Below are 26,176 nucleotides of genomic sequence, written 5' to 3'. Positions count from 1 at the left end.
TTGGAATGAAGAATGGGGCATTGTGCAACAAAGCCACTCCTAAACAGGCTGTGAAAAAGCTGCCGAAAAATACTGAGAATTGAGTCCAAGACTGGCAAGCGCAGGATAGCTTATCAACAGTGTAGATTCAGAGACTGACTCTACTACAGACCACCACATCATCCACAAAGGAAAGACCAGTCACAAAAACAGACTTGTAAAGTTTTAACTACACTGTTATACACAAAAAGCATATGCTAGTAGGCTATGCTCCACTGCTGCATAAAATTACACAAACGTTTTATAAGAACACATCAAAAGTGTTGGGGATTGTTTGAGTGTTTAATTCTTTAAAAAGTAATTTAAATATATTTTTCTTTCCACGCTGTCAGTGCATTTGTGGCCAAACATCAACAACAAACAGAAGCCGGAAGAAACATAGCACACGTAATTAGGGCTGGGATGACACCAGTATCGCAAAAATATATATATATGGCAAAATTGAAAACACGATGCAGACCAAACTCTTTGGTCCTTTCAAAATCAGCTGTAGGCCTATGTAAAATATTGTGTGCTATAGCTTGCATAATAAATAAATGTGACTCTGGATGACAACATAATGATGTTTGTTCCCAACATTAGGACTGTTTTCCTAAAGAAGTTAAATCCACTTTGTGTTTTGTTTCCTTGACACGATACTAATGAGTATGGTGATACTGGTATATTCCCGGCCCTACATGTAATGGCTAAATTAAAAGGTAGACTCAGCGAAATGACGTTGACACAAGCAGCAGCGCAGATATTGAGATGAGTGAGATGCAAGACTTCGCTCTCACACAGTCACACACAGTATCTGTGCATGTGCCAGGGCACCAAAACAACAGAGAAGTTGAGCCTCACACTTTAACGGTTTTAGTTATTGCGGAAATCGACCCACTATGCTGTTTACTTTCTGCCTCTACGTAATATCGCTGAGTCTACCTTTAACCTTGCTAGACAGGAATTCCTGCCATGATATATCAACTGGGCCACAATGCTGCCATTGTCTGGGGGTATAAATGAGAGAAGTCCATTCCGTCTGAAATCGTACCCTATTCCCTATGTAGTGCACTACTTTTAACCAGGGCCTATAGGGCACTGGTCAAAAGTAGTGCACTATATAGGGAATAAGGTGTCATTTGGGACACAGTCGTCCATTCCCAGTCCCAAAGCCACTGACCACAGCCTCCACAGAGGAACCTCCATGATGACAGTTTGAACAGCAGCACCAGTGGAGTCCTGTACAAGTGCTACTGCTGCTGTCAGCTCCACTTTGTGAACAGACTTTTGATACCATGAACTGGCAAGAACGGTGTTCATTTTCTCAGTTCACTGACTAGCTCTACAAAAATCATTACATGAGGGTCTTTCAAATTCTTCAATCAAATGCAGCAAACGTCAGACCGCTAGATCAGAATTGAACTTGAAATGAGGGAAAGAATTAGGAGCCAAATCAATATTCTAATGGTGAACAATAATGGCATGAAACACAAGTCCAGCATAGTGAGGACACCGTCTGAATATCAACTGTGAATTCCATTAGTTGACAGAGGGCCAAGTGCTTACGATCACAATGGTGGGAAAACCCACTAAGAAACCAGAGTCCATGAAGGACAGGGCTAAGAGGTTGTAAGAGACAGTGTGTGTGTGTCTAGGTAGAGAGGGGGGGGGAATCTGACAGTCAGTACAAGTCAGGACCTTTATGCCTGGGCAATTACGGAGGGAATTGAAAACAGATGACAAGTAAGCCTGAGAGAGAGCCATTCTTAATTTAGCAGGCTTCTCCCTCTCCCCATAACAAAGACTATGCAGTCTCAGGCTCAGCAGCCATCTTGTTCAACATGAATTCAAAACAAAAAACCCACTGCTGTTCCTTCCTAGCACAACTTTCCCACACACATTTGAAGAGCAGACTCAGCCGGGGCTCTTTTTAATGCTAAAAGGCATATCTCTCAACTCTGCGTTGCTAATCCCTTAAAACCATTAGATGGGTACATTGTTTCTGTTTCCTCCTCTGATCCTGGGTCTTATCTTCACGAGATATGGCGACCGGACCTCACCTGTTGGAGGAGCGTTGAGTGGGCACCTCACTCGCTCTCTCAGTCTCACAGTTCAGAACATGGCATCAGTTCCCCTGCAAAGTCAGACAGGCAAATAACTGTCAGAGGAACTGTAGTACAGTCAAATATTCACCCTCTGTCTGAGGTTTATGTCGAGCACTCCTGTAAAATGTATTCTTTGAGAAGTTCCCTTCAGTCTTTTCTTGATGTTATTAACCAATCAAATACTGACAACCTGCTTTCATGCAGACATTTCATCTAAAACTGCTTCAGTTACATATCAGATTGAAACCAATCTTGGAGAACGCTTTCAACTGATATTGTTTGAGTGTTTTGAATTTCTTATTTTTTAGACAGGGAGAGATTCTGTCTTGCATTTCATATTGGAAAAGCTGCAAGCCAAAATAAGAATTTCCAATGGCATCCTGGCTGAAAATAAGGGACAGTACTGCTGGTGATGCTGCTTTGGAGCTCAGCTACTCTAGCAACCACTGACCTATCTAATCTGGGAAAGGTAAGTGAGACTCCAAATAACTGATCCTAAAGACCCCATTGCCTGCCTACCTACCACTGCAATGCCCCTGAGTGACAATGGTACAGTAACATCTTATGAGTTCATCCTTTGTTTTCAGGACACAATCACATGCATGATCCTGGCTCCTGACATTATATTGTGACAGGTAGGTAGGTACCTAATCTGATAGGCTACAGAGTGACACAAAATGTCTCCAGCTCGCGGGAGGACAGATACTGAACCTTCTGTAGAATGATGGGGACAGAATCTCCCTCACACAGATGTCAAGGCAGCTGGATACATTTGTAACAATGTTATCAATTGCTCTTCACCACAACTGTAGCAGCAACATTATTACTCAAGACGTACTGAGCTGCAGCGAGGATGCATAGTGACAGCATTGGCTGTAACTTGCTGATTAATTGGATTGAGCTGGCTTTAATAAGGCATTCCTGCTGTCAACGCTGTATTTTTAGAAACCATGGCCAGCATGGTCAATTGTGAAATAGATATTAGTACCCATTTTATAAACCATGTTATAACATCACATGTAGTGAGCATTCGTAATTAGCTAGCTACGAAGGCAGTGGGCTGCAAATGAACCGCATCGCGCAAGCCATGTAATTCGTTACTAATTTGGGGCGAAACAAAGCTAGCCTGAATTAAATTGTAGTCAGTAGTCAATTTAATACATTGAAATTAAGGGCATTCATATTTCCAAACTGAAATCCCCAGCAATTGAATTACATGGAAAATGTATAAAATGTACAGAACGTATTCGTCTCAAGAGGGAATCACCACACTGAAAAAAGCATTCACGCGATATTCCTGTCGGCGAGCGATTTCTTCCTACGCAAACATCTATCTTTCAGCAGGCTATTGCCGATGGGCTTTTTGGTTTGCAGGCGCGCGAAATAGTAGTTACAATTGAACGACAAATTGATCATTTATCCTAATTTTGTATTTACTGATAGTAAATCGTTCGTGTAACGGTATTTACTTACCCCATGGCTTGGACCTGATCGCCGCTGTTTGATACTTCTACCAATGGAGCGTCTGTGGTAAGATGATACATCACCACGCCTCATAGGCGGGACATAAGGTCTGTGTCCATGGCGCTGCACATGACACTCGTCTTTCACACAAGTTAAAAACACTTCGATTTTAAAATCAGTGCATGTGCAGCGCAATGCAATACATTTAAACATTTAATACAAATCGTAATGTGATTAAATCTTCTACAAATATTATATCTATCCACCATTAGAAAAAAAAGTCAAAAACATACATGTATACGTTTTTATTTAGCATACAGACAACAGGTGGTGCAGAGAAATACACCCACAACCGGAACTGTTACATATTTATAGAGTACAGTACTATAAGGGTCAAGCCTACCGTAATCTTATGGTTTACATTAGAGTTAAGAGCACTGGAGGAAATTCCCTTCAATCAATCACCATTTTGGAACGATAAGTTAGTGGAACTCAAAGAAGAAAACAACTCACCAACGCCCAATGCACTTAGAAATACAATGATGTTTAAAAATAAAATAAAAAATCAACTATTTATTTATCTCCAAACCATAGTTACATTAGGATGCATTAATCATTTCATGTACAATATCGAAAAATAGTAATTTGTTGACTGAACAATGATATCTACAAAAGATTGCCACCCACAATCTCCAATGTGACAGTCAAAACATGAATAGACAAAAAGCACATATTGTACTTTTGTGAAAAGTTCTGTTAGGCCTATTTTTCACACATACCAAATGATCTACAGTGAGATTTGTAGATCTATAAACAGGATCTCTAACATTTAACATCCTTTAGATTAAAGCACTGGAATTCATTGACTAATAAAAAAAACATTTTGGGACTAAGAATATGTGATTTTGCCTGGTGGAACTAGCATAATCACTACGTTCATCTTCAGGCTGGTTCCACCAGACTGATTAGTCTTAACTGAAAATGTTAAGTCGTCATAAAACATAATACAGTACAAGAAAAATCATTATAAAGCATCAGACATGTGGAGGCAAACTAAACAGCAGCACCTCGTTTTACTTTTATATTTTATCATACATGCTGTCCAGCTAATAAGGGAGAACACACTCACACATACACCCAAACACACACACTCTTAAAACCAAACTGACAACGGTTTATCAATAGATAGACTGAGGACAGCTCTTTAAGGCTGGTAACATTAAAATAGAGGGCAGGGGAGATACAGCACTATTGCAGAAGATGCACTACTACACAAACATTGCACAGTTATCACAGTTATCCTAGTTTACATCTCCGGTCATTAATTTTGTGTAGAAAACATGCAAATCTTAACAGATGGTCTTTGTTGCCCTTTTAGCAGAAGCACTTTTCATTCACACAAGACAATGCATGCCACGCCATATCAGCCCATAAACTGTGGTTCCACCAGAAAAACAGCCAGGGGAAGGAAATGCCAACAATCTGGTGTAACTAAGAAATAGTAGCCTCATCATCTTTCTCAGGAGTAGAATAATTATCTAGGCAATGCCTCAGTCTCTCACATACATACAGGGTGAAATTGAGGGTTCCACCTCCTTACAATGGGAGACTGCAAACAATTTAAATTAATCTGTTAAATGACCATGGAAAAGTCACTCAAAAAACATGCATGACTCGAACAAGGCCGGGATTAGGCCTAGCCAAGCCTACATGGCTGAAGTTAGAGTGAATCTCTGGGACCACCTTATTCTGCACTTCCATGTAAAACATGTGGCTCATTTTAGAAGTCCAGCGAATAGCTTTATTTCAAATCAGCAGTTTTCAACATCACTCGAGAAGTGAATGTTTGTCAGAAATTCACTGTACAAATCTGAATTTTGTATCAAACTTTCCTGTAAAGATTATTACATAACTGGCCTGAGATGTGTTCTTTGACTGTTGTTTGACTCAACATTATGTTGATCTCGTCAATTATGCACATTTATCAACTCATAAAAACTTGGATGCAACACTTAAGACCAAGACTGAAAATCTCATCTCACTGAGAAAGGGTTGATTTTTAGTGTTAAAAGGACAACAGACACAACATAGACTACATCCCACTAAGGGTCAACTGAAGTTTACGGAGGTCACAGAAGGTTGCTGTGGTGGTCCCACAGGTTTGGCAGTATTACATATATGCAATGAAGCATAAGTCATCCTTACCCCAAAAACGAATGTGTCTAGTTCTCAACACACACAATCATTTTACAGATTAAAACACATACTGTACATTAAATGAACACATGATCACTCATATTACAGTAAGTGGATGAGGTTAATACGATCGACAACCACTGATTGGGTGGCGGAATAGTACTTTTATACTATCAACCTCTTTTTAGACCAGGTTGTACATAAACCAAAGTGTACTTCTCGTCACCTGTTCATCAAAATAACCAAATTGTACTGACTCATAAGAGTCTTCTCTTCAGGTTTCAATGAAAAGAGGACTGAGGATGTATAAAATAAAAAATAAATTCTTCAAATAATGTACTTGCATCAGATGAATCCAGCAACTACATTTATACATGTAATGCCATTGCACAATGTTAAGCATCATCCTACCAAGGTTAGTTGCAGTAATAAATCGACACAACAGAACGTTTTGACCGTCAATTTTTGTCAACACAGACAGCACTGTTGGGGTGCAATCCAGGGATGCTGGCTTTACATGATAACACACTAAACTGGAGTCCAGTTCCTTGTCAACGTCATTATGCATCATGTGTAAACAAAGTGGAAATCCCGGTTTCTCGTGGGATAACCATAGACAGACTGGGCTCCTCTCACTCTAGACACTCTGGTTCAGTAGGTGACTGCTGCCATCTTTAGTTGAGGATGATTAAATTGAACGCCTGAATATAGAGCAGGGCTATTTAAACTGGCGGCCCGTGGCCAGATCCGGCCCATTTATTAATTTAGACTTGCCCTTTGATCAATTCTGAACATTAATAAAATATCTGGAAAAAAAAAAAAGCCAAAATTCGACATTCATTGCCAAAATGACAAGCAAGTGTAGTTTTGGCTGTTTTTAGCACCTATGTGGCATGTTGGTAATTTTTTTTCTTCATATAAATTTGTCTTTAGCGTTTGAACGGTTTAAGCTACAAAATATTATGACCCCATTCCTGAAAGCTACGAACACGTCCATGTCTTCGGTTTCCATTGCTGACGCTCACAAGGACTCGTTAGAAGGGAGTGTGACAAAAAAAATGCACCTAATGACTGAGGGAAATGAATTCAAAGAATACTTCCTTGGCATTACCTGATTTGACATATCTTTGTGTTTATTGAGATGCTTAGTTTTCAGATGATTTTCTAATGACCTAATTACTTTTAAGAAGCTTTTAATAGTGGTTTAAATAAATAAAAATAACGGTGAGCGAACGTTGCTCCTTTTATTTTTCAATGATGATAACAAAATGTCGGTTGCACCTCGACTCACGTTGCACCTCCCCTTCTTTCTTAATTACTTTTAGCAACATTTAATTTGACAAAAATGTATTTATTGGTGTGTGTCTCCTTAGAATAATCACGTGGAAAATGTCCTGCAACTAACCTTTTTTTTTTTTTTTATCTGGCCCCCGTAAGAATATAGTTGAATAGCCCTGCTATAGAGTCATAAAACCAAGATGGCACCTTGCCTTCTAATATGGAAACAACTTTAAATATTACATAAGATGATTATACCCCTGCTCACATTTTGATTTTTGAACTCCTGCAATTAAAGAAAATAACTTTATTTACACAAATCCAGCCAAATTAAAATACACTACAGACTGCTTTAAAGTTTGTGAATATTCAGGTATATTCAGTATGCATTTAACTCAATTTACTTTTAATTGATTCTTATTGAGGAATAACATAACATACAGAACTGGCATTGAGCGCAGCCCAGGTTAGAGACAGAACTGTGCAACTGTAAAAGTGCCTGTGAAAAGGAAGGAAAGAGAGAAGGTGGAGAAAGAGAAAAAGGGAGTAAGGGAGAAATAGAGCCGGGGAGGAGAGTGGGAGTGAGAGGCCTCTACCAGTCTGCATTGTCCCAGGTTTCCTCAGCAGGTTTGTCAGGGGCGGCAGCGGGGCTCTTCTTGCACTTGGCCTCTTTGCCGCTGCCGGCGTTGTCCCAGTTGTTGTCCCAGGCCTCCCAGCTGTCTCCAGTGCTGTGTTTGTTGTTGGTTGCCGCCTCCGAGCCCCAGTTGTCCCAGCTGTCGGAGCTCTTCTTCTCTGTGGCAGAATTGTCGACGTTGGTCCAACTGTCGCTGCTTGGAGACTTCTTGGGCTTGGAGGAGCTGGTGCTTCCAAAGGTCTCCCAGAAGTCCTGCGCAGGGGCCTGGCCTGGTTCTGGGCCTGAGGAGTTGCCCTGGTAACCCTCAGTGGCGTCCATGTTCTGGTAGCTCTCTCCTTCTGACCTGTGGAAGAGGGTTAATCAAATAAAGCCACCCACCTAACTAAGGACATATACGGTATGTCATATCTCCAAGCCAAAGTATTTGATATTACCCGTCCTCTGGCTTTCCAGCAAAGAAGTCGCTCATGTCTTTCCAGCCTTTTGCACCAGCGCCCTGGACCTGAGAAGCGGGCACGTGTCAAACTCCAAAAAACATCTAGACATGAAATTATGTTGATAAAAAGTTAACTAATGAAATCAAGGGTTTACAAACATGTTTGTGTCAGATTCCAGTCAAAATATAACCTTTTCACCTAATCATTGACCTCTGTATTCATCACAATAGTTCATCACATTGTCCTTTACTTGACTCAAGTGAAGCTTGAACAAGTTAATATAATACAAGTACAGTTACATCTACATAGTACTCACCACCAGAATAACAATGGCAGCAAGAGAAATGGGAGATCAAATTGCATCATTATCTTCAAAATGTACATCAACACACCCAAACCAGTCTCCTTTTCAGGATAAGTCATTTCTAATGAATGCATAGCTTCCCATGACCCTTGCTCAGGAGACTGGTTGTCGGTTTGCAGTGTGGCAGAGGTCTGCCTTCTCCTACCTTGGATGCCAGCCCAGCAATGCTGACGGACATTTCATCTAGCAACTTGCCATCTTTTACCTGGACAAGCCAAATCAACGTTAATGGAAGAATGGAGACAACTTACAGCATCAAGAGGTGGGCGTGCAAATAAAGACATCACCCACCTAGGCTAGCTCAGGCAGTATTTCTTATTGAGAGCGATTGCAGATTTTACTGTGAGCAAAGTGGTTAGGCTTAGATTTTGTACTGAGAGGACATTAAGAATGTGGTGATTAGCCTATTTATAAGGAGACAGCAGGTGATTTCAGTTAGTCTCAGTCAACACCCATTTTTAGCAGCTATGTGGAATCTTTCTACATCAAGCAATTAGCTATTACACATGCACAGTGCACACTATCTAGACAGTCACCACAGCAGACACATTCCAAAGGACACAATGCACATTCAAATTTAAAGCTGGTTCTATTAAGCATATTAGCCTAAAGGGACCCACCACCAAATTAACATTAACTTCAAACAATGTTACCTTTTCGTGGGTAGGTTTGATAACATTCTCATTTAATGTCTGTCCTAACTCTGTGGCCTAGTTGGGAGTGAGAGGGAGAAAATGTGTGAATCAAACGAACAGTTCGACATTCACGGCAACGAAAGACACAGTTTCTGAGTAGCAGGCAGCTGAGGCAGGCGGGGGAACTGTCATTCCATTCATTAGGACATTAAACGAGCACAGTCAGCACAGCGGACGGACAGCTGACCAGCAAAGGGTAGTGAGCAATGGAACTGTCATACATGGATGGATAACCCTATGGTCAGTGAGTACAAAAGTAACGGTCACTTTACCCTGCCTTAATGTACATATCTACCTCGTACCCCTGCACATTGATCTGGTACTCCTTGTGTATAGCTTAATTATTGTCTACTTTATTCCTCGTGTAAGAATTTCACGGTAACGTCTACACCCCTTGTATTCGGCACATGTGACAAATAAAATTTGATTTGTTTATTATTGTGCCAAGATTTCTTTCTTTGTAAATGACAGGAATGTTCACACTCCTAGAACAGGTTCTAAACCATTTGGTATTATGAGCTACTAAATTTAAAGTGACCAAGAACTTCATATTAATAAATTATTTAACACTACAACCTTTAACATTAAGATTATCCATCAACTTAAAAAAAGAGAGACAGGAGAATGTTATTTGTCTACAGCCAAGCAAAAGCTTACAGTAACAGTACAGGTTGGGCTAACTGCATCAACCATTTCACAGGAGCAGGTTTAAACATTTGTACATACAATATTGACCAGCCAACAAGCTCTGGGTGTGTGAGAATGAATGCATTCATAAAAACAATAAGTACATGAGATATGCAGGTATCATATGGACAAAGAGCATGCATTTGTTATTGGTTTTACCGGCTCTGGGGGTGGCTTATAGCCCCTTAACTATGTTCAGAGAAAGCGAGGTTAAAGAAGCGTCAAACAGTTCAAACTACAGTCAATTCACAGAATAAGGTCAGTTATTTCTGTCCAGTTAATTTATGAGCAAAAATACAAGGGAAATGTGTGTGGGGGAAAAAAATCTATGTTCCATGAGCTCTAAAGGCTAAACATTTGCACTGCCGTTTCTACTGCAGAGGGAATAACATTCAGTAGTGCATCCATAGAAAGAATGAAGTTCTAGAACATCATTATTTTTCTGTGGGTACATCACATGGAATTAGGAGATTGAGCCTCAACCAATATCTCGCTATGGTTGAATTATGATCAATGAAAATGTCTTATCACTCAAATCAATTACCCTAGCTTGGTATTTCCTTAGAGAGGGGGGCTAGAACTCTGTCTCTCTATAGCAGAGCATCATGTTAGTTATTACTTGAGCCATGAGAGAGAATGAGCATATGAATGGTTTCCTTATTCAACAAAAGGGGATTCACATAATCACGTCTTTATCAACTTTGTTAAATGGCATCTTAGACTTGTAAGGTTAAAAGAGTTTGTTTGTATCTACAAATCCATATAAACAGTCTCATTTAAATACAAGTTTTTAGAGCACATGTACAGTAAATTGCAAAATTATGCTAAAAAATAATAATTCATAACGATATCTTAGTAGTCAGGGGTTTTTTCGGGATAAAAAGGGGCTTAGGTGTTAGGCGTGGCAGGGGCAATGGGCACGGTCAATGGCATGGTCGCCGACTGAAAACTTGAGGCCCTCCTCTTGGCCATAGAGACAAAGTTTTGCTGGTTGAAATAAAATTTCCTGCAATTTTACACATTTTACCATGGGTCTGAGAGACATTTCAGTAAAAAAAAAAAATACTGGGCCAAAATAACACTTGGTGGCCCGGCCAATACTTTTCTATGCAGAAAAAACCCTGGTAGTAACTAAAGGTAAGACTAATCAGTTACTAATAACTGTTTAACAAAAGGAATTCATACCTTTAGGGTTGCTGAAGTTGCAAGTTTTGCGGTCTGTTTCAGTGAAAAGATGGGAAAACGCAATTAATAAACAGTAAAATTAAGTTATTTGACAGGATAACAACTTTCCTTGGAGATACTTACATTATCCTTGGCGACTGCAGCAATTTTGCTAGCGCCGATGGTGAAATTGCTCCAGCCCTATAAAACAAAAGACGTCACACGAGTCATCATGTGTCCCAAATGGTACTATTGCAGCGTTCAAGACTGGTAACTTGGAAATCTAAGACTTCAGTGCGTTCAAACAATGAAGATCAGTGACGCCATGAGTTGACCTTGTTTGTTCCCAGTTGTCTTAAAAGCACCATACAGTGGGGAAAAAAAGTATTTAGTCAGCCACCAATTGTGCAAGTTCTCCCACTTAAAAAGATGAGAGAGGCCTGTAATTTTCATCATAGGTACACGTCAACTATGACAGACAAAATGAGAAAAGAAAATCCAGAAAATCACATTGTAGGATTTTTAATGAATTTATTTGCAAATTATGGTGGAAAATAAGTATTTGGTCAATAACAAAAGTTTCTCAATACTTTGTTATATACCCTTTGTTGGCAATGACACAGGTCAAACGTTTTCTGTAAGTCATCACAAGGTTTTCACACACTGTTGCTGGTATTTTGGCCCATTCCTCCATGCAGATCTCCTCTAGAGCAGTGATGTTTTGGGGCTGTCGCTGGGCAACACGGACTTTCAACTCCCTCCAAAGATTTTCTATGGGGTTGAGATCTGGAGACTGGCTAGGCCACTCCAGGACCTTGAAATGCTTCTTACGAAGCCACTCCTTCGTTGCCCGGGCGGTGTGTTTGGGATCATTGTCATGCTGAAAGACCCAGCCACGTTTCATCTTCAATGCCCTTGCTGATGGAAGGAGGTTTTCACTCAAAATCTCACGATACATGGCCCCATTCATTCTTTCCTTTACACGGATCAGTCGTCCTGGTCCCTTTGCAGAAAAACAGCCCCAAAGCATGATGTTTCCACCCCCATGCTTCACAGTAGGTATGGTGTTCTTTGGATGCAACTCAGCATTCTTTGTCCTCCAAACACGACGAGTTGAGTTTTTACCAAAAAGTTATATTTTGGTTTCATCTGACCATATGACATTCTCCCAATCCTCTTCTGGATCATCCAAATGCACTCTAGCAAACTTCAGACGGGCCTGGACATGTACTGGCTTAAGCAGGGGGACACGTCTGGCACTGCAGGATTTGAGTCCCTGGCGGCGTAGTGTGTTACTGATGGTAGGCTTTGTTACTTTGGTCCCAGCTCTCTGCAGGTCATTCACTAGGTCCCCCCGTGTGGTTCTGGGATTTTTGCTCACCATTCTTGTGATCATTTTGACCCCACGGGGTGAGATCTTGCGTGGAGCCCCAGATCGAGGGAGATTATCAGTGGTCTTGTATGTCTTCCATTTCCTAATAATTGCTTCCACAGTTGATTTCTTCAAACCAAGCTGCTTACCTATTGCAGATTCAGTCTTCCCAGCCTGGTGCAGGTCTACAATTTTGTTTCTGGTGTCCTTTGACAGCTCTTTGGTCTTGGCCATAGTGGAGTTTGGAGTGTGACTGTTTGAGGTTGTGGACAGGTGTCTTTTATACTGATAACAAGTTCAAACAGGTGCCATTAATACAGGTAACGAGTGGAGGACAGAGGAGCCTCTTAAAGAAGAAGTTACAGGTCTGTGAGAGCCAGAAATCTTGCTTGTTTGTAGGTGACCAAATACTTATTTTCCACCATAATTTGCAAATGTATTCATAAAAAATCCTACAATGTGATTTTCTGGATTTTTTTCCCTCAATTTGTCTGTCATAGTTGACGTGTACCTATGATGAAAATTACAGGCCTCTCTCATCTTTTTAAGTGGGAGAACTTGCACAATTGGTGGCTGACTAAATACTTTTTTCCCCCACTGTATATATGGACCCCTTTACTTCAGGGCTATGCATATTTCCAAATGCTGTGCCATATTACTGCCGTACCGAATAAATGGAAGATAGAGCGTTGTTCAGGACATCATCCTCCTTCTTCTCTGGAGTCGGCGTATTCCCAAAGCCAACATAGCGGTTCTCCTGATTCCCACTATAACCCCCACCACTACAGGGGAAATGGGAAGTTTTCATAAATGACAAGTCCCTATTCAGTGACCAAAAACATATAATATATGCCATTTAGCCAATGCTTTTTTGGAAAGCAACTTACAATCATGAATACACACATGGGTGGACCCAGCAAGAAATAAAAAAATTACAATATGGTTGAAATGTAGCTTTATGCAAAAGTTTAAATTTTGTATTCTGTGGCATCTTACTTTTGTATTAAGACCCTGTGCTACAATTTGGGTGAGCATTCACTGATAAAGTCCTTGAAGTTGTTAAGTTTGATAATTATGGTTAAGAATACATTACATAAGAGAAAACCAGATTAAAGTGATCTTCTTTTAACAAAACAAAAATGTTCTCTGTGGCATCTTACTTTGGATTTAGACCATGTGCTTTATGTGTACTATAAGAGAAAAGCTGTACAGCTGCCTCAGAGAGGAGTGAGTAATGTTTACGATGGTCTCACCTCTGATAAGAGTTCACATCGTCACTCAGCCAGTCCTCAAACGCCTTGTCTGAAGGTTTGCCCGAGTTCTGCCCTGGGCCCCCTGAGCTACATTGGAAAACAGATGACAGATTATTATGAGACTTGATAACATTGGACATTGGTACTTTGGAAATATTCAAGTAGTCTAATACTTCAGCTATATGAAATAACACTCTTTTCACCCTTACCGATGGGGCTAAAAATCAAACTTATGGGCGATTCACAATATATATATACACACACACCTCAATTTTTTTTTAAATGTTCTCTAAATAAGCTTTGTTGTACAATTAAAAGGTCAAATACACTGCATTTCAAACAATCAGCAATAATCTAATTCAGGTTGTGTGAAATTAGGCGAAATATAAGCCCCACTAATAATTGTATTATTTTATAAAAATAGTTTACCAGATTTTTTGCAATAATCACTGATCTGCCTTTGAAGTCTGTCTATGAAAATGCCCTTTTTGTTACAAATGTAACCAGAACCATGCATAATGCACATTCAATAATAATGACAAACTTCTTGTAGCAGTTATTAAAGAAAGTTAACACAGGTCTCAAACAATCTCTCAAGCACAAACCGGTGTGCTCGTGAGTAGCCAGCTAATCTTTACATTTCAATTGTAGTCAACTAGGTCTATTTGCTAGCTAACAAGGCAGAACAGTTATGAACACACACACACACACACACACACACACACTTCTGTCCATCTCCAACTGTTTGAACAGTATGCTAGCCTTTCCACTTTGTTCAGATGTTGAAATCAAGTGGCCTACCATATCTTTCAGAATGAGAACGAGTTTCCAATCCCTTATATAACTGTGTTTTATGCTTATTCCACATTTATAAAACACAGACTAGACAGCTAGTATAACAGTATTTAGCTAAAATGCTGCTGGTGGTACCACAATGCCACGCACGACAAACTGCGCATATATTTTCCAGAATCAATGTTAATTGATACTCCTGTTTTAGTAGTGTCTTATCTGCGTGCAATTTCAGTGGTTGAGACATAAAAAGGGTATCGTTAGAAAGGTTAACTTCTCTATTACAGTAAAATAATGTCGCAATGTGTATCGGTGTCCATATGACCGATTCTGATGGACCAAACCTCAAATGCAAATAGTGAGTTGAAACCGCTTGTCAGAGAGAAAAAAGTGATCTCTCAACTTTGTTGTTGTGTGGCAGGGGGAGGGGCTTGATGTGTGTGTGTGTGTAAACAGAGTTGAAGAGGTGAAGCGAGAGGTTCAGGGGGCATACACATTAACAGATGGGATTTCATTACTTTTCCATGACTTAACCAAATTTCTATGACCAACAATTGGCGGTGTCTCTATGTACGAATAAAAAAGTATGCGTAATGTGGTATCGACACTGCAAGGTTGCTCTCTGATCCCATGTCCGATCGATCTCCTGTCGTTGAGAAAGGCACTTAACCCCCCACAAAGTAGAATACCTGTTAGGCAACTGTATAAAACGTGGTCAACCCTCAGTCTGGAGAGCTACTGGGTGTGCAGGCGTTTGATCAAGACCTGCTCAAAACAGAGCCAGTTTATCAAGGTCCGGTTGAGCAGCTCATTTCTAAAATGTGGTTTGTTAGAGGGGAATAAAACTGTAGACCCTGCCTCCAAAACTATTGCGTGTGCCGTCTTTAGCCAACTCTTTTGCTATCTCTCTCAGAATGACCTTCTTGATCCAAACCAGTCAGGTTTCAAGACTGGTCATTCAACTGAGACTGCTCTTCTCTGTGTCACGGAGGCTCTCCGCACTGCTAAAGCTAACTCTCTCTCCTCTGCTCTTGTCCTTCTAGACCTGTCTGCTGCCTTTGATACTGTGAACCATCAGATCCTCCTCTCCACCCTCTCCGAGCTGGGCATCTCCGGCGCGGCTCACTCTTGGATTGCGTCCTACCTGACCGGTCGCTCCTACCAAGTGGCGTGGCGAGAAGCTGTCTCCGCACCACGTGCTCTCACCACTGGTGTCCCCCAGGGCTCAGTTCTAGGCCCTCTCCTATTCTCGCTATACACCAAGTCACTTGGCACTGTCATATCCTCACATGGCCTCTCCTATCATTGCTACGCTGACGACACACAACTAATCTTCTCCTTTCCCCCTTCTGATAACCAGGTGGCGAATCGCATCTCTGCATGTCTGGCAGACATATCAGTATGGATGACGGATCACCACCTCAAGCTGAACCTTGGCAAGACGGAGCTGCTCTTCCTCCCGGGGAAGGACTGCCCGTTCCATGATCTCGCCATCACGGTTGACAACTCCGTTGTGTCCTCCTCCCAGAGTGCGAAGAGCCTTGGCGTGACCCTGGACAACACCCTGTCGTTCTCCGCTAACATCAAGGCGGTGACCCGATCCTGTAGGTTCATGCTCTACAACATTCGGAGAGTACGACCCTGCCTTACACAGGAAGCGGCACAGGTCCTAATCCAGGCACTTGTCATCTCCCGTCTGGATTACTGCAACTCGCTGTTGGCTGGGCTCCCTGCCTGTGCCATTAAACCCCTACAACTCATCCAGAATGCCGCAGCCCGTCTGGTGTTCAACCTTCCCAAGTTCTCTCACGTCACCCCGCTCCTCCGCACACTCCACTGGCTTCAAGTTGAAGCTCGCATCTGCTACAAGACCATGGTGCTTGCCTACGGAGCTGTGAGGGGAACGGCACCTCCGTACCTTCAGGCTCTGATCAGTACCTACACCCAAACGAGGGCACTGCGTTCATCCACCTCTGGCCTGCTGGCTCCCCTACCTCTGCGGAAGAATAGTTCCCGCTCAGCCCAGTCAAAACTGTTCGCTGCTCTGGCACCCCAATGGTGGAACAAGCTCCCTCACGACGCCAGGACAGCGGAGTCACTCACCACCTTCCGGAGACATTTGAAACCCCACCTCTTTAAGGAATACCTGGGATAGGATAAAGTAATCATTCTACCCCCCCCCCCCCCTTTACTCCAACCCCCCACAAAAAATAAATAATAAGGATAAGAGCGTCTGCTAAATGACGTAAATGTAAAATGTAATGTCTTTTACCAAATAGGGATATCTTCTGTATACCCCCCCACCTTGTCACAACACAACTGATTGGCTCAATCGCATTAAGGAAAGAAACTCCACAAATTAACTTTTAAGAAGGCACACCTGTTAATTGAAATACATTCCAGGTGACTGCCTCATGAAGCTGGTTGAGAGAACGCCAAGAGCGTGCAAAGCTGTCATCAAGGGTGGCTATTTGAAATATATTTGGATTTGGATTTGTTTAAAAAAAAATTGGTTACTACATGATTCCATGTGTTATTTCATAGTTATGTCTTCACTATTATTCTACAATGTAGAAAATAGTACAAATAAAGAAAAACCCTTGAATGAGTAGGTGTTCTAAAACTTTTTACCGGTAGTGTACGTTTTGGTAACTACGCTCATGGTAATCAGAATACTTAGCACCCTAACCACCGCCCGTTCGGAGTAAGAAACCAATGAATGTATTCACGTGTTTGCAGCTCGTCTAGCTCTGTTGACCCAAGCCCTCATGGAAAGGAGGTTTTGGCTGGGTCTTCGCTCAGCTCACTTGTAAGGCTCTGATTGTCCACCAGAGGTCACAATGTCCTTCTTAGAGCTTCTCTGGTAGTGAAGTGTTTGTTAGAACAATTACTTCAGATGCACCAATGGTTGTCTGAGATGGGATTGTCCAGCTGCAGACTGGTAATGCTACGGTCTAGTGAGTTTCTTCTTCTATGTTTTCTCACCATTTCAAACATGTGGATTAACGTCTCACGTTTCCTGGTCTTAGAGTGTCAACCATTTGTAACGTTCAGCTCCCACTGTACGTCGGCTGGTCTGTAGAAGTTCAACCATTTGTAATGTGAGCTCGCGCTTCACGTCGGCTGGTCTTTCTGGTCTAACCATCTTTAGCCGTGTAGACACAGCTCCACGCTTCCTGGTCTTTCTGGTCTCTGATTCAAAGTTCTAACGCTTCTAAACGTGCAGTCGCCACTCTCACGTTTTCTGGTCTAATGTACATTTCGTTACCAAGGCTTTTATACTCGGGTAAAAAGGGGCCGTTCCATCACGCCAACACAATGCCTGTGCTCACTTGGCGTGGTTACTGACTGGGCAAAAGTTTATATAAAACAATTCTCAGAAGAATAAAATCACATTTATATCTCCACAAAAGTACTCTCATACTTAATCATATTTTATACAACATTTAGATGTAAACTTGATAACTAGAATGTGTACACTTTCAGAGTTATTTATTTATTTATACCATCCTTAATGACATCACAAAATAATAAACAATATGACATGATTATTCTTTAAGTTCCTACTGACCATTCTGAACATTTGGATGTCAGAAATAATGTTCCAATGTCCACGTAAAAGTTTTGGCGGCAAAAGTCTCTGTAACAAAGAGATTTCTTTCCCAATACTGCAGGGCAAGAAAGACCCGTTTGCTGCACACAATTTATGACCAGGTGTTAAGGTGTCAAAACCAGCACAACTCCCCCTCTCCTCTCCTGTGGGAGAGGGGGGGGGGGGGGGGGGGTCTGGCTATCTGTCAGCCATTTGCCACTTTGATCTGGCACCTTTAATCCTCACCAAGGAGAGAGTCATGACACTTCAGAGTAAAGCATTAAAAACAAATCAAGCAACCCAGAAAAGTGCTAAAAATAGCCCATATTAACATATGTAGCCTAACAAACAAGGTTCATGAAGTCAATAACTTCCTTGTAACAGATGACATTCATATTCTGACTATCTCTGAAACCCACTTAGATAATACCTTTGATGATACAGTGGTAGCAATACATGGTTATAACATCTACCGAAAATACAGAAATGCCAACGGGAGCGGTGTTGCGGTCTATATTCAGAACCACATTCCTGTAAAGCAGGGCTGCCCAACCCTCTTCCTGGAGATCTACCGTCCTGTGCGTTTTCAAACCAACCCTAATTTAACACACCTGATTCTACTTATTAGCTGCTCAAAAATACCTTAACTAGCTGAATCAGATATGTTAAATTAGGGTTGGACTGAAAACCTACAGGACAGTAGATCTCCAGGAAGAGGGTTGGGCAGCCCTGCTGTAAAGCTCAGAGAGGATCTCATGTTAAATACTGTTGAAATAATATGGCTACAGGTTCATCTGCCTCACCTAAAGCCCATTCTTGTGGGAAACTGCTATGGACCACTAAGTGCTAACAGTCAGTATCTGGATAATGTATGCGATAAACAGAAAAGTATATTTTATGGGTGATCTAAATATTGACAGGCTTTCATCAAGCTGCCCACTCAAGAAAAAACTTCTAACTGTAACCAGTGCCAGCAACCTTGTTTAGGTGGTCAGTCAATCTACCAGGGTAGTTACAAAGAGCACTAGAATGAAATCATCAACATGTATTGATCACATCTTTACTAATGCTTCAGAAATGTGCTTAAAAGCAGTATCCAAATCCATAGGATGTAGTGATCACAATAAAGTAGCCATATCTAGGAAAACCAAAGTTCCAAAGGCTGGGCCTAATTAGTTTATAAGAGGTCATACAATAAGTGGTGTAGTGATTCTTATGTTGACGATGTAAATAATATTTGCTGGTCTGTACTGAGGAGCAACCAGATGCTCCACTTGACACATGAAATTGCTTACTCCAGTTACTGATAAGCAAGCACTCATTAAGAAAATGACTGTAAAAACTGTTAAATCCCCTTGGATTGAAATATAGTATGGTTGAGAGGGATGAGGCAAAAGGTATGGCAAATAAGTCTGGCAGCCCAACCGATTGGCAAACATACTGCAAATTGAGAAATCATGTGACTAAACTAAATAAACAGAAACTACACTATGAAACAAAAATAAATTATAGAAAATTATAGGAAAAAGCTTTGGAGCCCCTTAAATGACATTTTGGGAAAAAATGCAAACTCTGCTCCATCATTCATTGAAACAGATGGCTCACTCATCACAAAACCCACTGATATTGCCAACTACTTTAATTATGTTTTCATTGGCAAGATTAGCAAACTTAGGCATGACATGCCAGCAACAAAACGCTGACACTACACATCCAAGTATATCTGACCAAATTATGAAAGACAAGCGCTGTACTTTTGAATTCAGGGGTGCGTGTTTAGTCCCCTCCTGTACTCCCTGTTCACCTACGACCGAGTGGCTAAACTGTTGTGCTGACGACACAACAGTGGTAGGCCTGATCAGCGACAACGATGAGACAGCCTATAGGGAGTTGGTCAGAACCCTGGCAGTGGGGTGCCAGGACAACAACCTTTCCCTCAATGTGAGCAAGACAAAGGAGCTGATCATGGACTACAGTAAAAGGCGGGCCGAACAGGCCCCCTTTGACATCGACAGGGCTGTAGTGGAGCGGGTTGAGAGTTTCAAGTTCCTTGGTGTCCACATCAACAACAATCTATCATGGTCCAAACACACCAAGACAGTCATCTGGGTCCCCAGATCCTCAAAAAGTTATACAGCTGCATCAGAGAGAGAGCATCCTGACCGGTTGCATCACCGCCTGGTATGGCAACTAATCGGCATCTGACCGTAAGGCGCTACAGAGTGTAGTGCGTACAGCCCAGTACAACACTGGGGCCAAGCTTCCTGCCATCCAGGACCTATATATACACACACACACACACACTAGGCGGTGTCAGAGGAAAGGCCAAACATTTTTTGTCAAAGACTCCAGTCACCCAAGTCGTAGACTGTTCTCTCTGCTACCGCACGGCAAGCTGTACCGGAGCGCCAAGTCTAGTACCAAAAGGCTCCTTAACAGCTTCTACCCTCAAGCCATAAGACTGTTGAACAATTAATCAAATGGCCACCCAGACTATTTACATTGACACCCCAGAGCGACTTACAGTTAGTGAGTGCATACATTTTCATACTGGCCCCTGTGAGAAACGAACCCACAACCCTGGCGTTGCAAGCACCATGCTCTACCTACTGAGCTACAGGGGACTACACTGCTGCTAACCGCTGTCTATTATCTATGTATAGTCACTTTACCCCTACCTACATGTACAAATTGACTCGGTACCGGTACCCCCTGTATATAGCCTCGTTATTGTTATTTTATTGTTTTACTTTGTATTATTTTTTACTTTAGTTTATTTGATAAATATTTTTACTCTTTCTTGAACTGCATTGTTGGTTAAGGGCTTGTAAGTAAGCATTTCACGGTAAGGTCTACACCTGTTGTATTCGGCGCATGTGATAAATAAAGATTTGATTTCAGTAAAATGAGTGTGGAAGAGGTGAAAAAATGATTGTTTTCTATCAACAATGACAAGCCACAGGGGTCTGACAACCTGGATGGAAAATTACTGAGGATAATAGCGGACGATATTGCCACTCCTATTTGCCATATCTTCAATTTAAGCCAACTAGAAAGTGTGTGCCCTCAGGCCTGGAGGGAAGCAAAACTCATTCCGCTACCCAAGAATAGTAAAGCCCCCTTTACTGGCTCAAATAGCCGACCAATCAGCCTGTTACCAACCCTTAGTAAACTTCTGTAAAAAATAGTTTGACCAGATACAATGCTATTTCACAGTAAACACATTGACAACAAACTTCCAGCACTTTATTTTCCGTGCCATGCAGAGTATTGGGAGAGGAAATTTCCCTGTGAGAAAAAGGAAGTCTTCCCACCAAGACTCCAACATCCAAAAGTGGATAATGAAACAATATTCCTACTTAAAAGACGGTTGGTGGGGACTTAAAGAACTATCATGTCAAATTCGTTACTATGTTGTGATGTTATTAAAGACTGTGGAACAACATAACTATCTCTGGGGGTGTACACTTCCCAGTTATGGGGTTTGCATCTAATGGTTGCATAAAACAAATGATTAAGTATAATAACACTTGTGAAGATAATGTGATTTAAGCATTCTAGATGAGATAATCGTTTTCCATATTGAATTGTTCTCAGTCAGTGGCCACGCCCAGATGAGCGCAAACATGATGGAACGCCCCTTTTACCCCGAGTGCATAAAAAGCCTTGTGACGAAATTCACCTCAGACCAGCAAGCCCCACGGCTTAAAATGGTTGAAACCCTACAGACCAGCAGACGTTAAACGTGAGCCAAACGTCGCAAATGGTTGAATGTCTACCAGACCAGTAAACTCCACGTCTTAAAATGGTTGACACTCTACAAGACCAAGAAGCGTGAAGCTGAAGCTACACGTTACAAAATGGTTAGACTAGAAAGACCAGAAAACGTGACGTTAGTCCACACGTTTGAAATGGAGAAACTCTGAAACTCTCAACCTCTACATGAGGTGAAGAAGAAGAAGACAATGCACTAGACCAGCCAACCCCAATAAGCGGCCCGCGGGCCAGATTCGGCCCGCAAGAGCCAAATGTCTGGCCCACACTGACAGCATTGGCATTCACTTGTAATAATAAACATGAATTTAATATCCGCGGCTCTGCTTTATTTTGAAATGATCCCACACCTTGACCTGTGGCCTTTACCGTGTGCATACGTAAGACGTGCTTCGCGCGCTTTGCGTACTCGTCTCCACTCGACTAGCTACCTAGTGTAGTGTCACACACACACAGTAGCCGCAGCCGCTCGCCAGTTAACCCTCTTTCATCAAAAGGACTGACCACTTCCTCACAAAAAAGTATTAAATACATGGCATTCGTCAAGATACGCAAGGTAGACCAGGAGAACCGTCAGTTAAAAACTGACTGGACTGAGAGGTATTGCTTTTTTTTACCGGACCACAAGTGCTAAGCCCACATGCTTAATATGCATGCAGACTGTAGCTGTAATCAAAGCGGGCAATCTGAAGCGGCATTTTAACTCTATTCATGCTGCCAGTTTTAATGCAAACTACCCAGAAAAATCAGCGACTTTTTGAGCTTTTTAACTGACAAGGTGATATCAGATGTTACTTTCTTGTGTGACATCATGTCTCATCTAAATCACCTTAACCTGCGACTACAAGGCAAGAACCACACAGTTGCTGACATGTATGAGGCGATTGAAGCTTTCCGGTCAAAGCTGCACCTCCTGGAGAGAGACATTCATGGGAGAAAGTTGCACTTTCCACGTCTGCGTGAGCATTGTGAGAAGAGTAAAATGCAGGAAGATCCAGCAATGAAGGATTGTGTCTCCAGGCTGGCAGAAAACTTCAAGGAAAGATTTGAAAGCTCCCCTAAACTCTCAGCTGACATCCTTCTCTTCGTAAGACAGCCGTTTTCTGTGTCAGCTGACAGCCAGTGGACTGCAGAGGCCAAAAAGCTGGTGCCTTCCATAGATGAGGCTGCTCTTCAGATGGAAATCTTGGAGATGGGAACATCTGATTTGCTCAAAGCTCAACACAAGGATGCACTGGTGAATGACTTTTGGATCAACGTGGTTCCCCAAGCTCGTTTTAAAAACACCAGAGATATTGCAATGCTCCTACTCACGATGTTCCCCTCAACATACATCTGTGAATCAGCATTTTCTTCAATGAATGCTATCAAGAGCCAGGACAGAAACAGACTCTCAGATTCACATCTTGGACAGTGCCTCAGGATTGCCACAACAGAATACAAGCCTGACATCAGAAAGGTTGCCTCATCCCGTCGCTCTCACTTCTCTTTTTTGCTATTTTTCAATCTTCTTGTGGTATAATAATTATTACAATGAAATAACCATTTCATATTTAATAGCATGTTTCCTACTAAATATGCTACACAGCTTAAATAAAAGTAAATGGCATCCAACTAGTTAGTAAAATTTCAAATACACAAATAAAAGCTAATTAATTATATTGTCACATTAATATCAAACACTTTTGGTTGTTAACAGCTTGATATTATTTGGTTCACATATTTTAAAAAGTTTAAAAACTAATGTGGCATATTCTGATAACACATTTGAAAAGTACCTAACTAAAAATCTCTGTCTGTCTGTGTTTGTCCTTCTGTCTCTTCTCTTAGAAAGACCGCCTGAACGCAGATATCCAAAGCATGGGTGTTCCAGACAGAAGTGGGCGCTGTGTGTGTGTGTGTGTGTGTGTGAGAATGTGTTTGCTGGACTTTTTGTTTGCTGACTGTTTGCACAGAATATGCTCCAGGGGCATTTCATAATTAAATAGTTGGTTTTGGACTCCTAACACGACTACTAATAATTATAAAATCACAATAGAAGTGAAAACTGATAAAACATAAAACTGTCGCCAAAAAAAACAAACGTTGGCCCTCGGCTTGGCATGCCTGACCAAATTTGGCCCTTTTGGAAATCTAATTGAGGAACCCTGCACTATACCTTATCATTTCAGTCTGCAGCTGGCATGAATAGTCATCTAGAGAAATTTCACTAAAGACACGAAGTGAGAAGGACAATCCCTCTCCGACAACCATTGGTACATCTGAAGTATCCATTCTAACCACAACTACGACCAGAAACTCTACCAAGGACATTGGGATCTCTGGTGGGCAAACCAGAGTCCTACATCATCAACTCAACTATCGAGGACAGCTACACGTAAATACATGTTGCATTTCTAATCCGACTGAGCGTAGTTTCCAAAGTAACCACGATAGAGATTCAAACTGTCTCTCCCTTCCACTCTGACCCTCCTTCTACCCATGCTATTGTTAGTCCAGTCCACTAGGGACCTGTTTTCATTGTATTACGTTAGTAATCAATAACCTATGTGTGTTTGTATTGTGTTATTATTTAGTTAGTAAATAAATGATGAAGCCAATTTGTGCATTGCTGATTCATCAATAAGGTTAGGGTTCTTGCAGGTTCAAGGATTATGTGACGTTCAGAATGCAACTGATAAGAGGTAATTATTTAATAAGTGACTTATCGATATAACATATATATATCTAAGAGTTTAATTCGGGAGATGGTAACTCGTTAAACAACTTCTTCCGTGGTGCCCCAAATTCCTAATGAGTTAATTGTTACATGATTAATTTAATCAAGTGACAATTAAACATAGATAGGTGATTCGATAAATAACAGTCATACATTAAAGTAAGTCACGTCACGACAGGTGCCACAAAGAGGGACTTAGGAAAATTAGGATTGGCTCAGAACAGGGCAGCACGGCTGGCCCTTAAAAGTACACGGGGAGCTAACATTAATGATATGCATGTCAATCTCTCATGGCTCAAAGTGGAAGAGCGATTGACTTCATCACTACTTGTTTTTGTAAGAAGTGTTGACAAGCTGAATGTACCGAGCTGTCTGTTTCAACTACTAGCACACAGCTCGGACACCCATGCATACCCCACAAGACATGCCACCAGAGGTCTCTAAACTTTTCCAATACCTGGTTTGAATACCCATTGTTGCCTTAGTTAGCATTTACTGGTAGATATAAGTTGAAACGTCTTTCCTACCCTACCGGATACTGAAGTCATTCTTCTGTGAACTACTCCATGCCAAAACCAGTTGAGAGCTGCGCACTCTTGATGCCTGCAGATGATATTCCGCTGCAACTAGGCTGTGTGCGGCTCGCATGTGAATATATTTCATATGCTTTGCGATTGTTTAGGCTACTTTGTGCATGACTTCTCGATTGTACTACATAATTGATAAATCGTATACCTCCACTACACTACTTTGATACGCATCAATAGGGAATAAGTAGTGAGTATACGCAATACCCACTGAAAAAAAAAGTGGGTACATGGCTTATACCTGCATAACCCTCCCTCCACTACACCACCGTCCCTTAGTTTTTTACAAAAAGTGCATAGTGCGCTGGTATTACGGTTGCTGTCCTTTCAGAATCACGAAGCTGTCACACACTGAAGGCCTATTGTTTTGCCACTGCGAACATGTCTATAATAGATATAAAGGCTGTTAAGATAGTCATGTTTAAAGAAAGGAGTGTACATATTTGGGCTGGCGAAGCAGTTTTATGCGCTGACTAAATGGAAGCTGATAATGAGTTTTACACTCCACTGGTCTCGGGAAGGAATTACGAGTTCTCACTGTGAGACCGAGTCAAGACCGAGAACAAATGTATTCAACACGGAGACAAGACCGAGAAACTCAATATGTGGTCAGTTACCCAGAGGATATAAGATACAGTAACAGTACATGTCCAAAGGTATGTGGACACCTGCTCATCGATCATTTCATTCCAAAATCATGCTGCTATAACAGCCTCCACTCTGCCCTATTCAACAAGAGAGGCTAGATCACCATGGCCGAGATTCAGAATGTGACTCTGGAGGGTGGTGTGACTGTTGGGGCCATGGACATGATGATCTCCCCTGCAGCCGCCTATGCCCTGGAGGTCATGGGCTGCACCGCCTGCTTCATGGGATACAGGTACCTCACCCTGTTCCTGGCCCGCCACTTCAGGATCCAAGACCAGTCTGGCATCCACAATCTCCACGGCCTCATATCCTGCACGACCGGCATTTATGCCATCCTTATGGCCAACAAAGAAACCTATGGCCCCAGTATGTACCAGATCTTCACCCATCGCGCACC

At 41.6% G+C, this 26,176-nt stretch overlaps 2 protein-coding genes across 5 annotated transcripts in view; both read right to left on the bottom strand.

Moving 5' to 3' along the window:
* Positions 1-3,678, bottom strand: part of LOC311133803 (engulfment and cell motility protein 2) — a 29,764-nt gene extending 26,086 nt beyond the window's left edge. For 2 of the 4 annotated variants that reach the window (XR_014613631.1, XM_084167380.1), the window contains exons 1-2: positions 3,597-3,641; positions 2,079-2,152 (exon numbers count right to left, since the gene is read on the bottom strand). The gene's annotated coding sequence lies outside the window, so the exon portion shown is untranslated. Of the gene's footprint in view, positions 1-2,078; positions 2,153-3,596 lie in introns of all 4 variants that reach the window. The other 2 variants (XM_084167378.1, XM_084167377.1) reach the window with 2 other exon arrangements.
* A 3,019-nt stretch (positions 3,679-6,697) lies between these two features.
* Positions 6,698-26,176, bottom strand: part of LOC311133613 (ADP-ribosylation factor GTPase-activating protein 1-like) — a 31,656-nt gene continuing 12,177 nt past the window's right edge. The window contains exons 6-13 of the mRNA XM_084167132.1: positions 13,668-13,754; positions 13,082-13,196; positions 11,187-11,243; positions 11,064-11,096; positions 9,150-9,206; positions 8,642-8,701; positions 8,130-8,197; positions 6,698-8,038 (exon numbers count right to left, since the gene is read on the bottom strand). Of these exons, the coding sequence (XP_084023258.1) occupies positions 7,654-8,038; positions 8,130-8,197; positions 8,642-8,701; positions 9,150-9,206; positions 11,064-11,096; positions 11,187-11,243; positions 13,082-13,196; positions 13,668-13,754 (862 nt within the window). The 3' untranslated portion in view covers positions 6,698-7,653. The remainder of the gene's footprint in view (positions 8,039-8,129; positions 8,198-8,641; positions 8,702-9,149; positions 9,207-11,063; positions 11,097-11,186; positions 11,244-13,081; positions 13,197-13,667; positions 13,755-26,176) is intronic.

Source organism: Coregonus lavaretus, assembly GCF_964263955.1.
Source record: "Coregonus lavaretus genome assembly, chromosome: 8".
NCBI lineage: Eukaryota > Metazoa > Chordata > Actinopteri > Salmoniformes > Salmonidae > Coregonus > Coregonus lavaretus.
The sequence above is the reverse complement of the archived record's forward strand: the minus strand, read 5'-3'. Positions and strand labels throughout refer to the sequence as shown.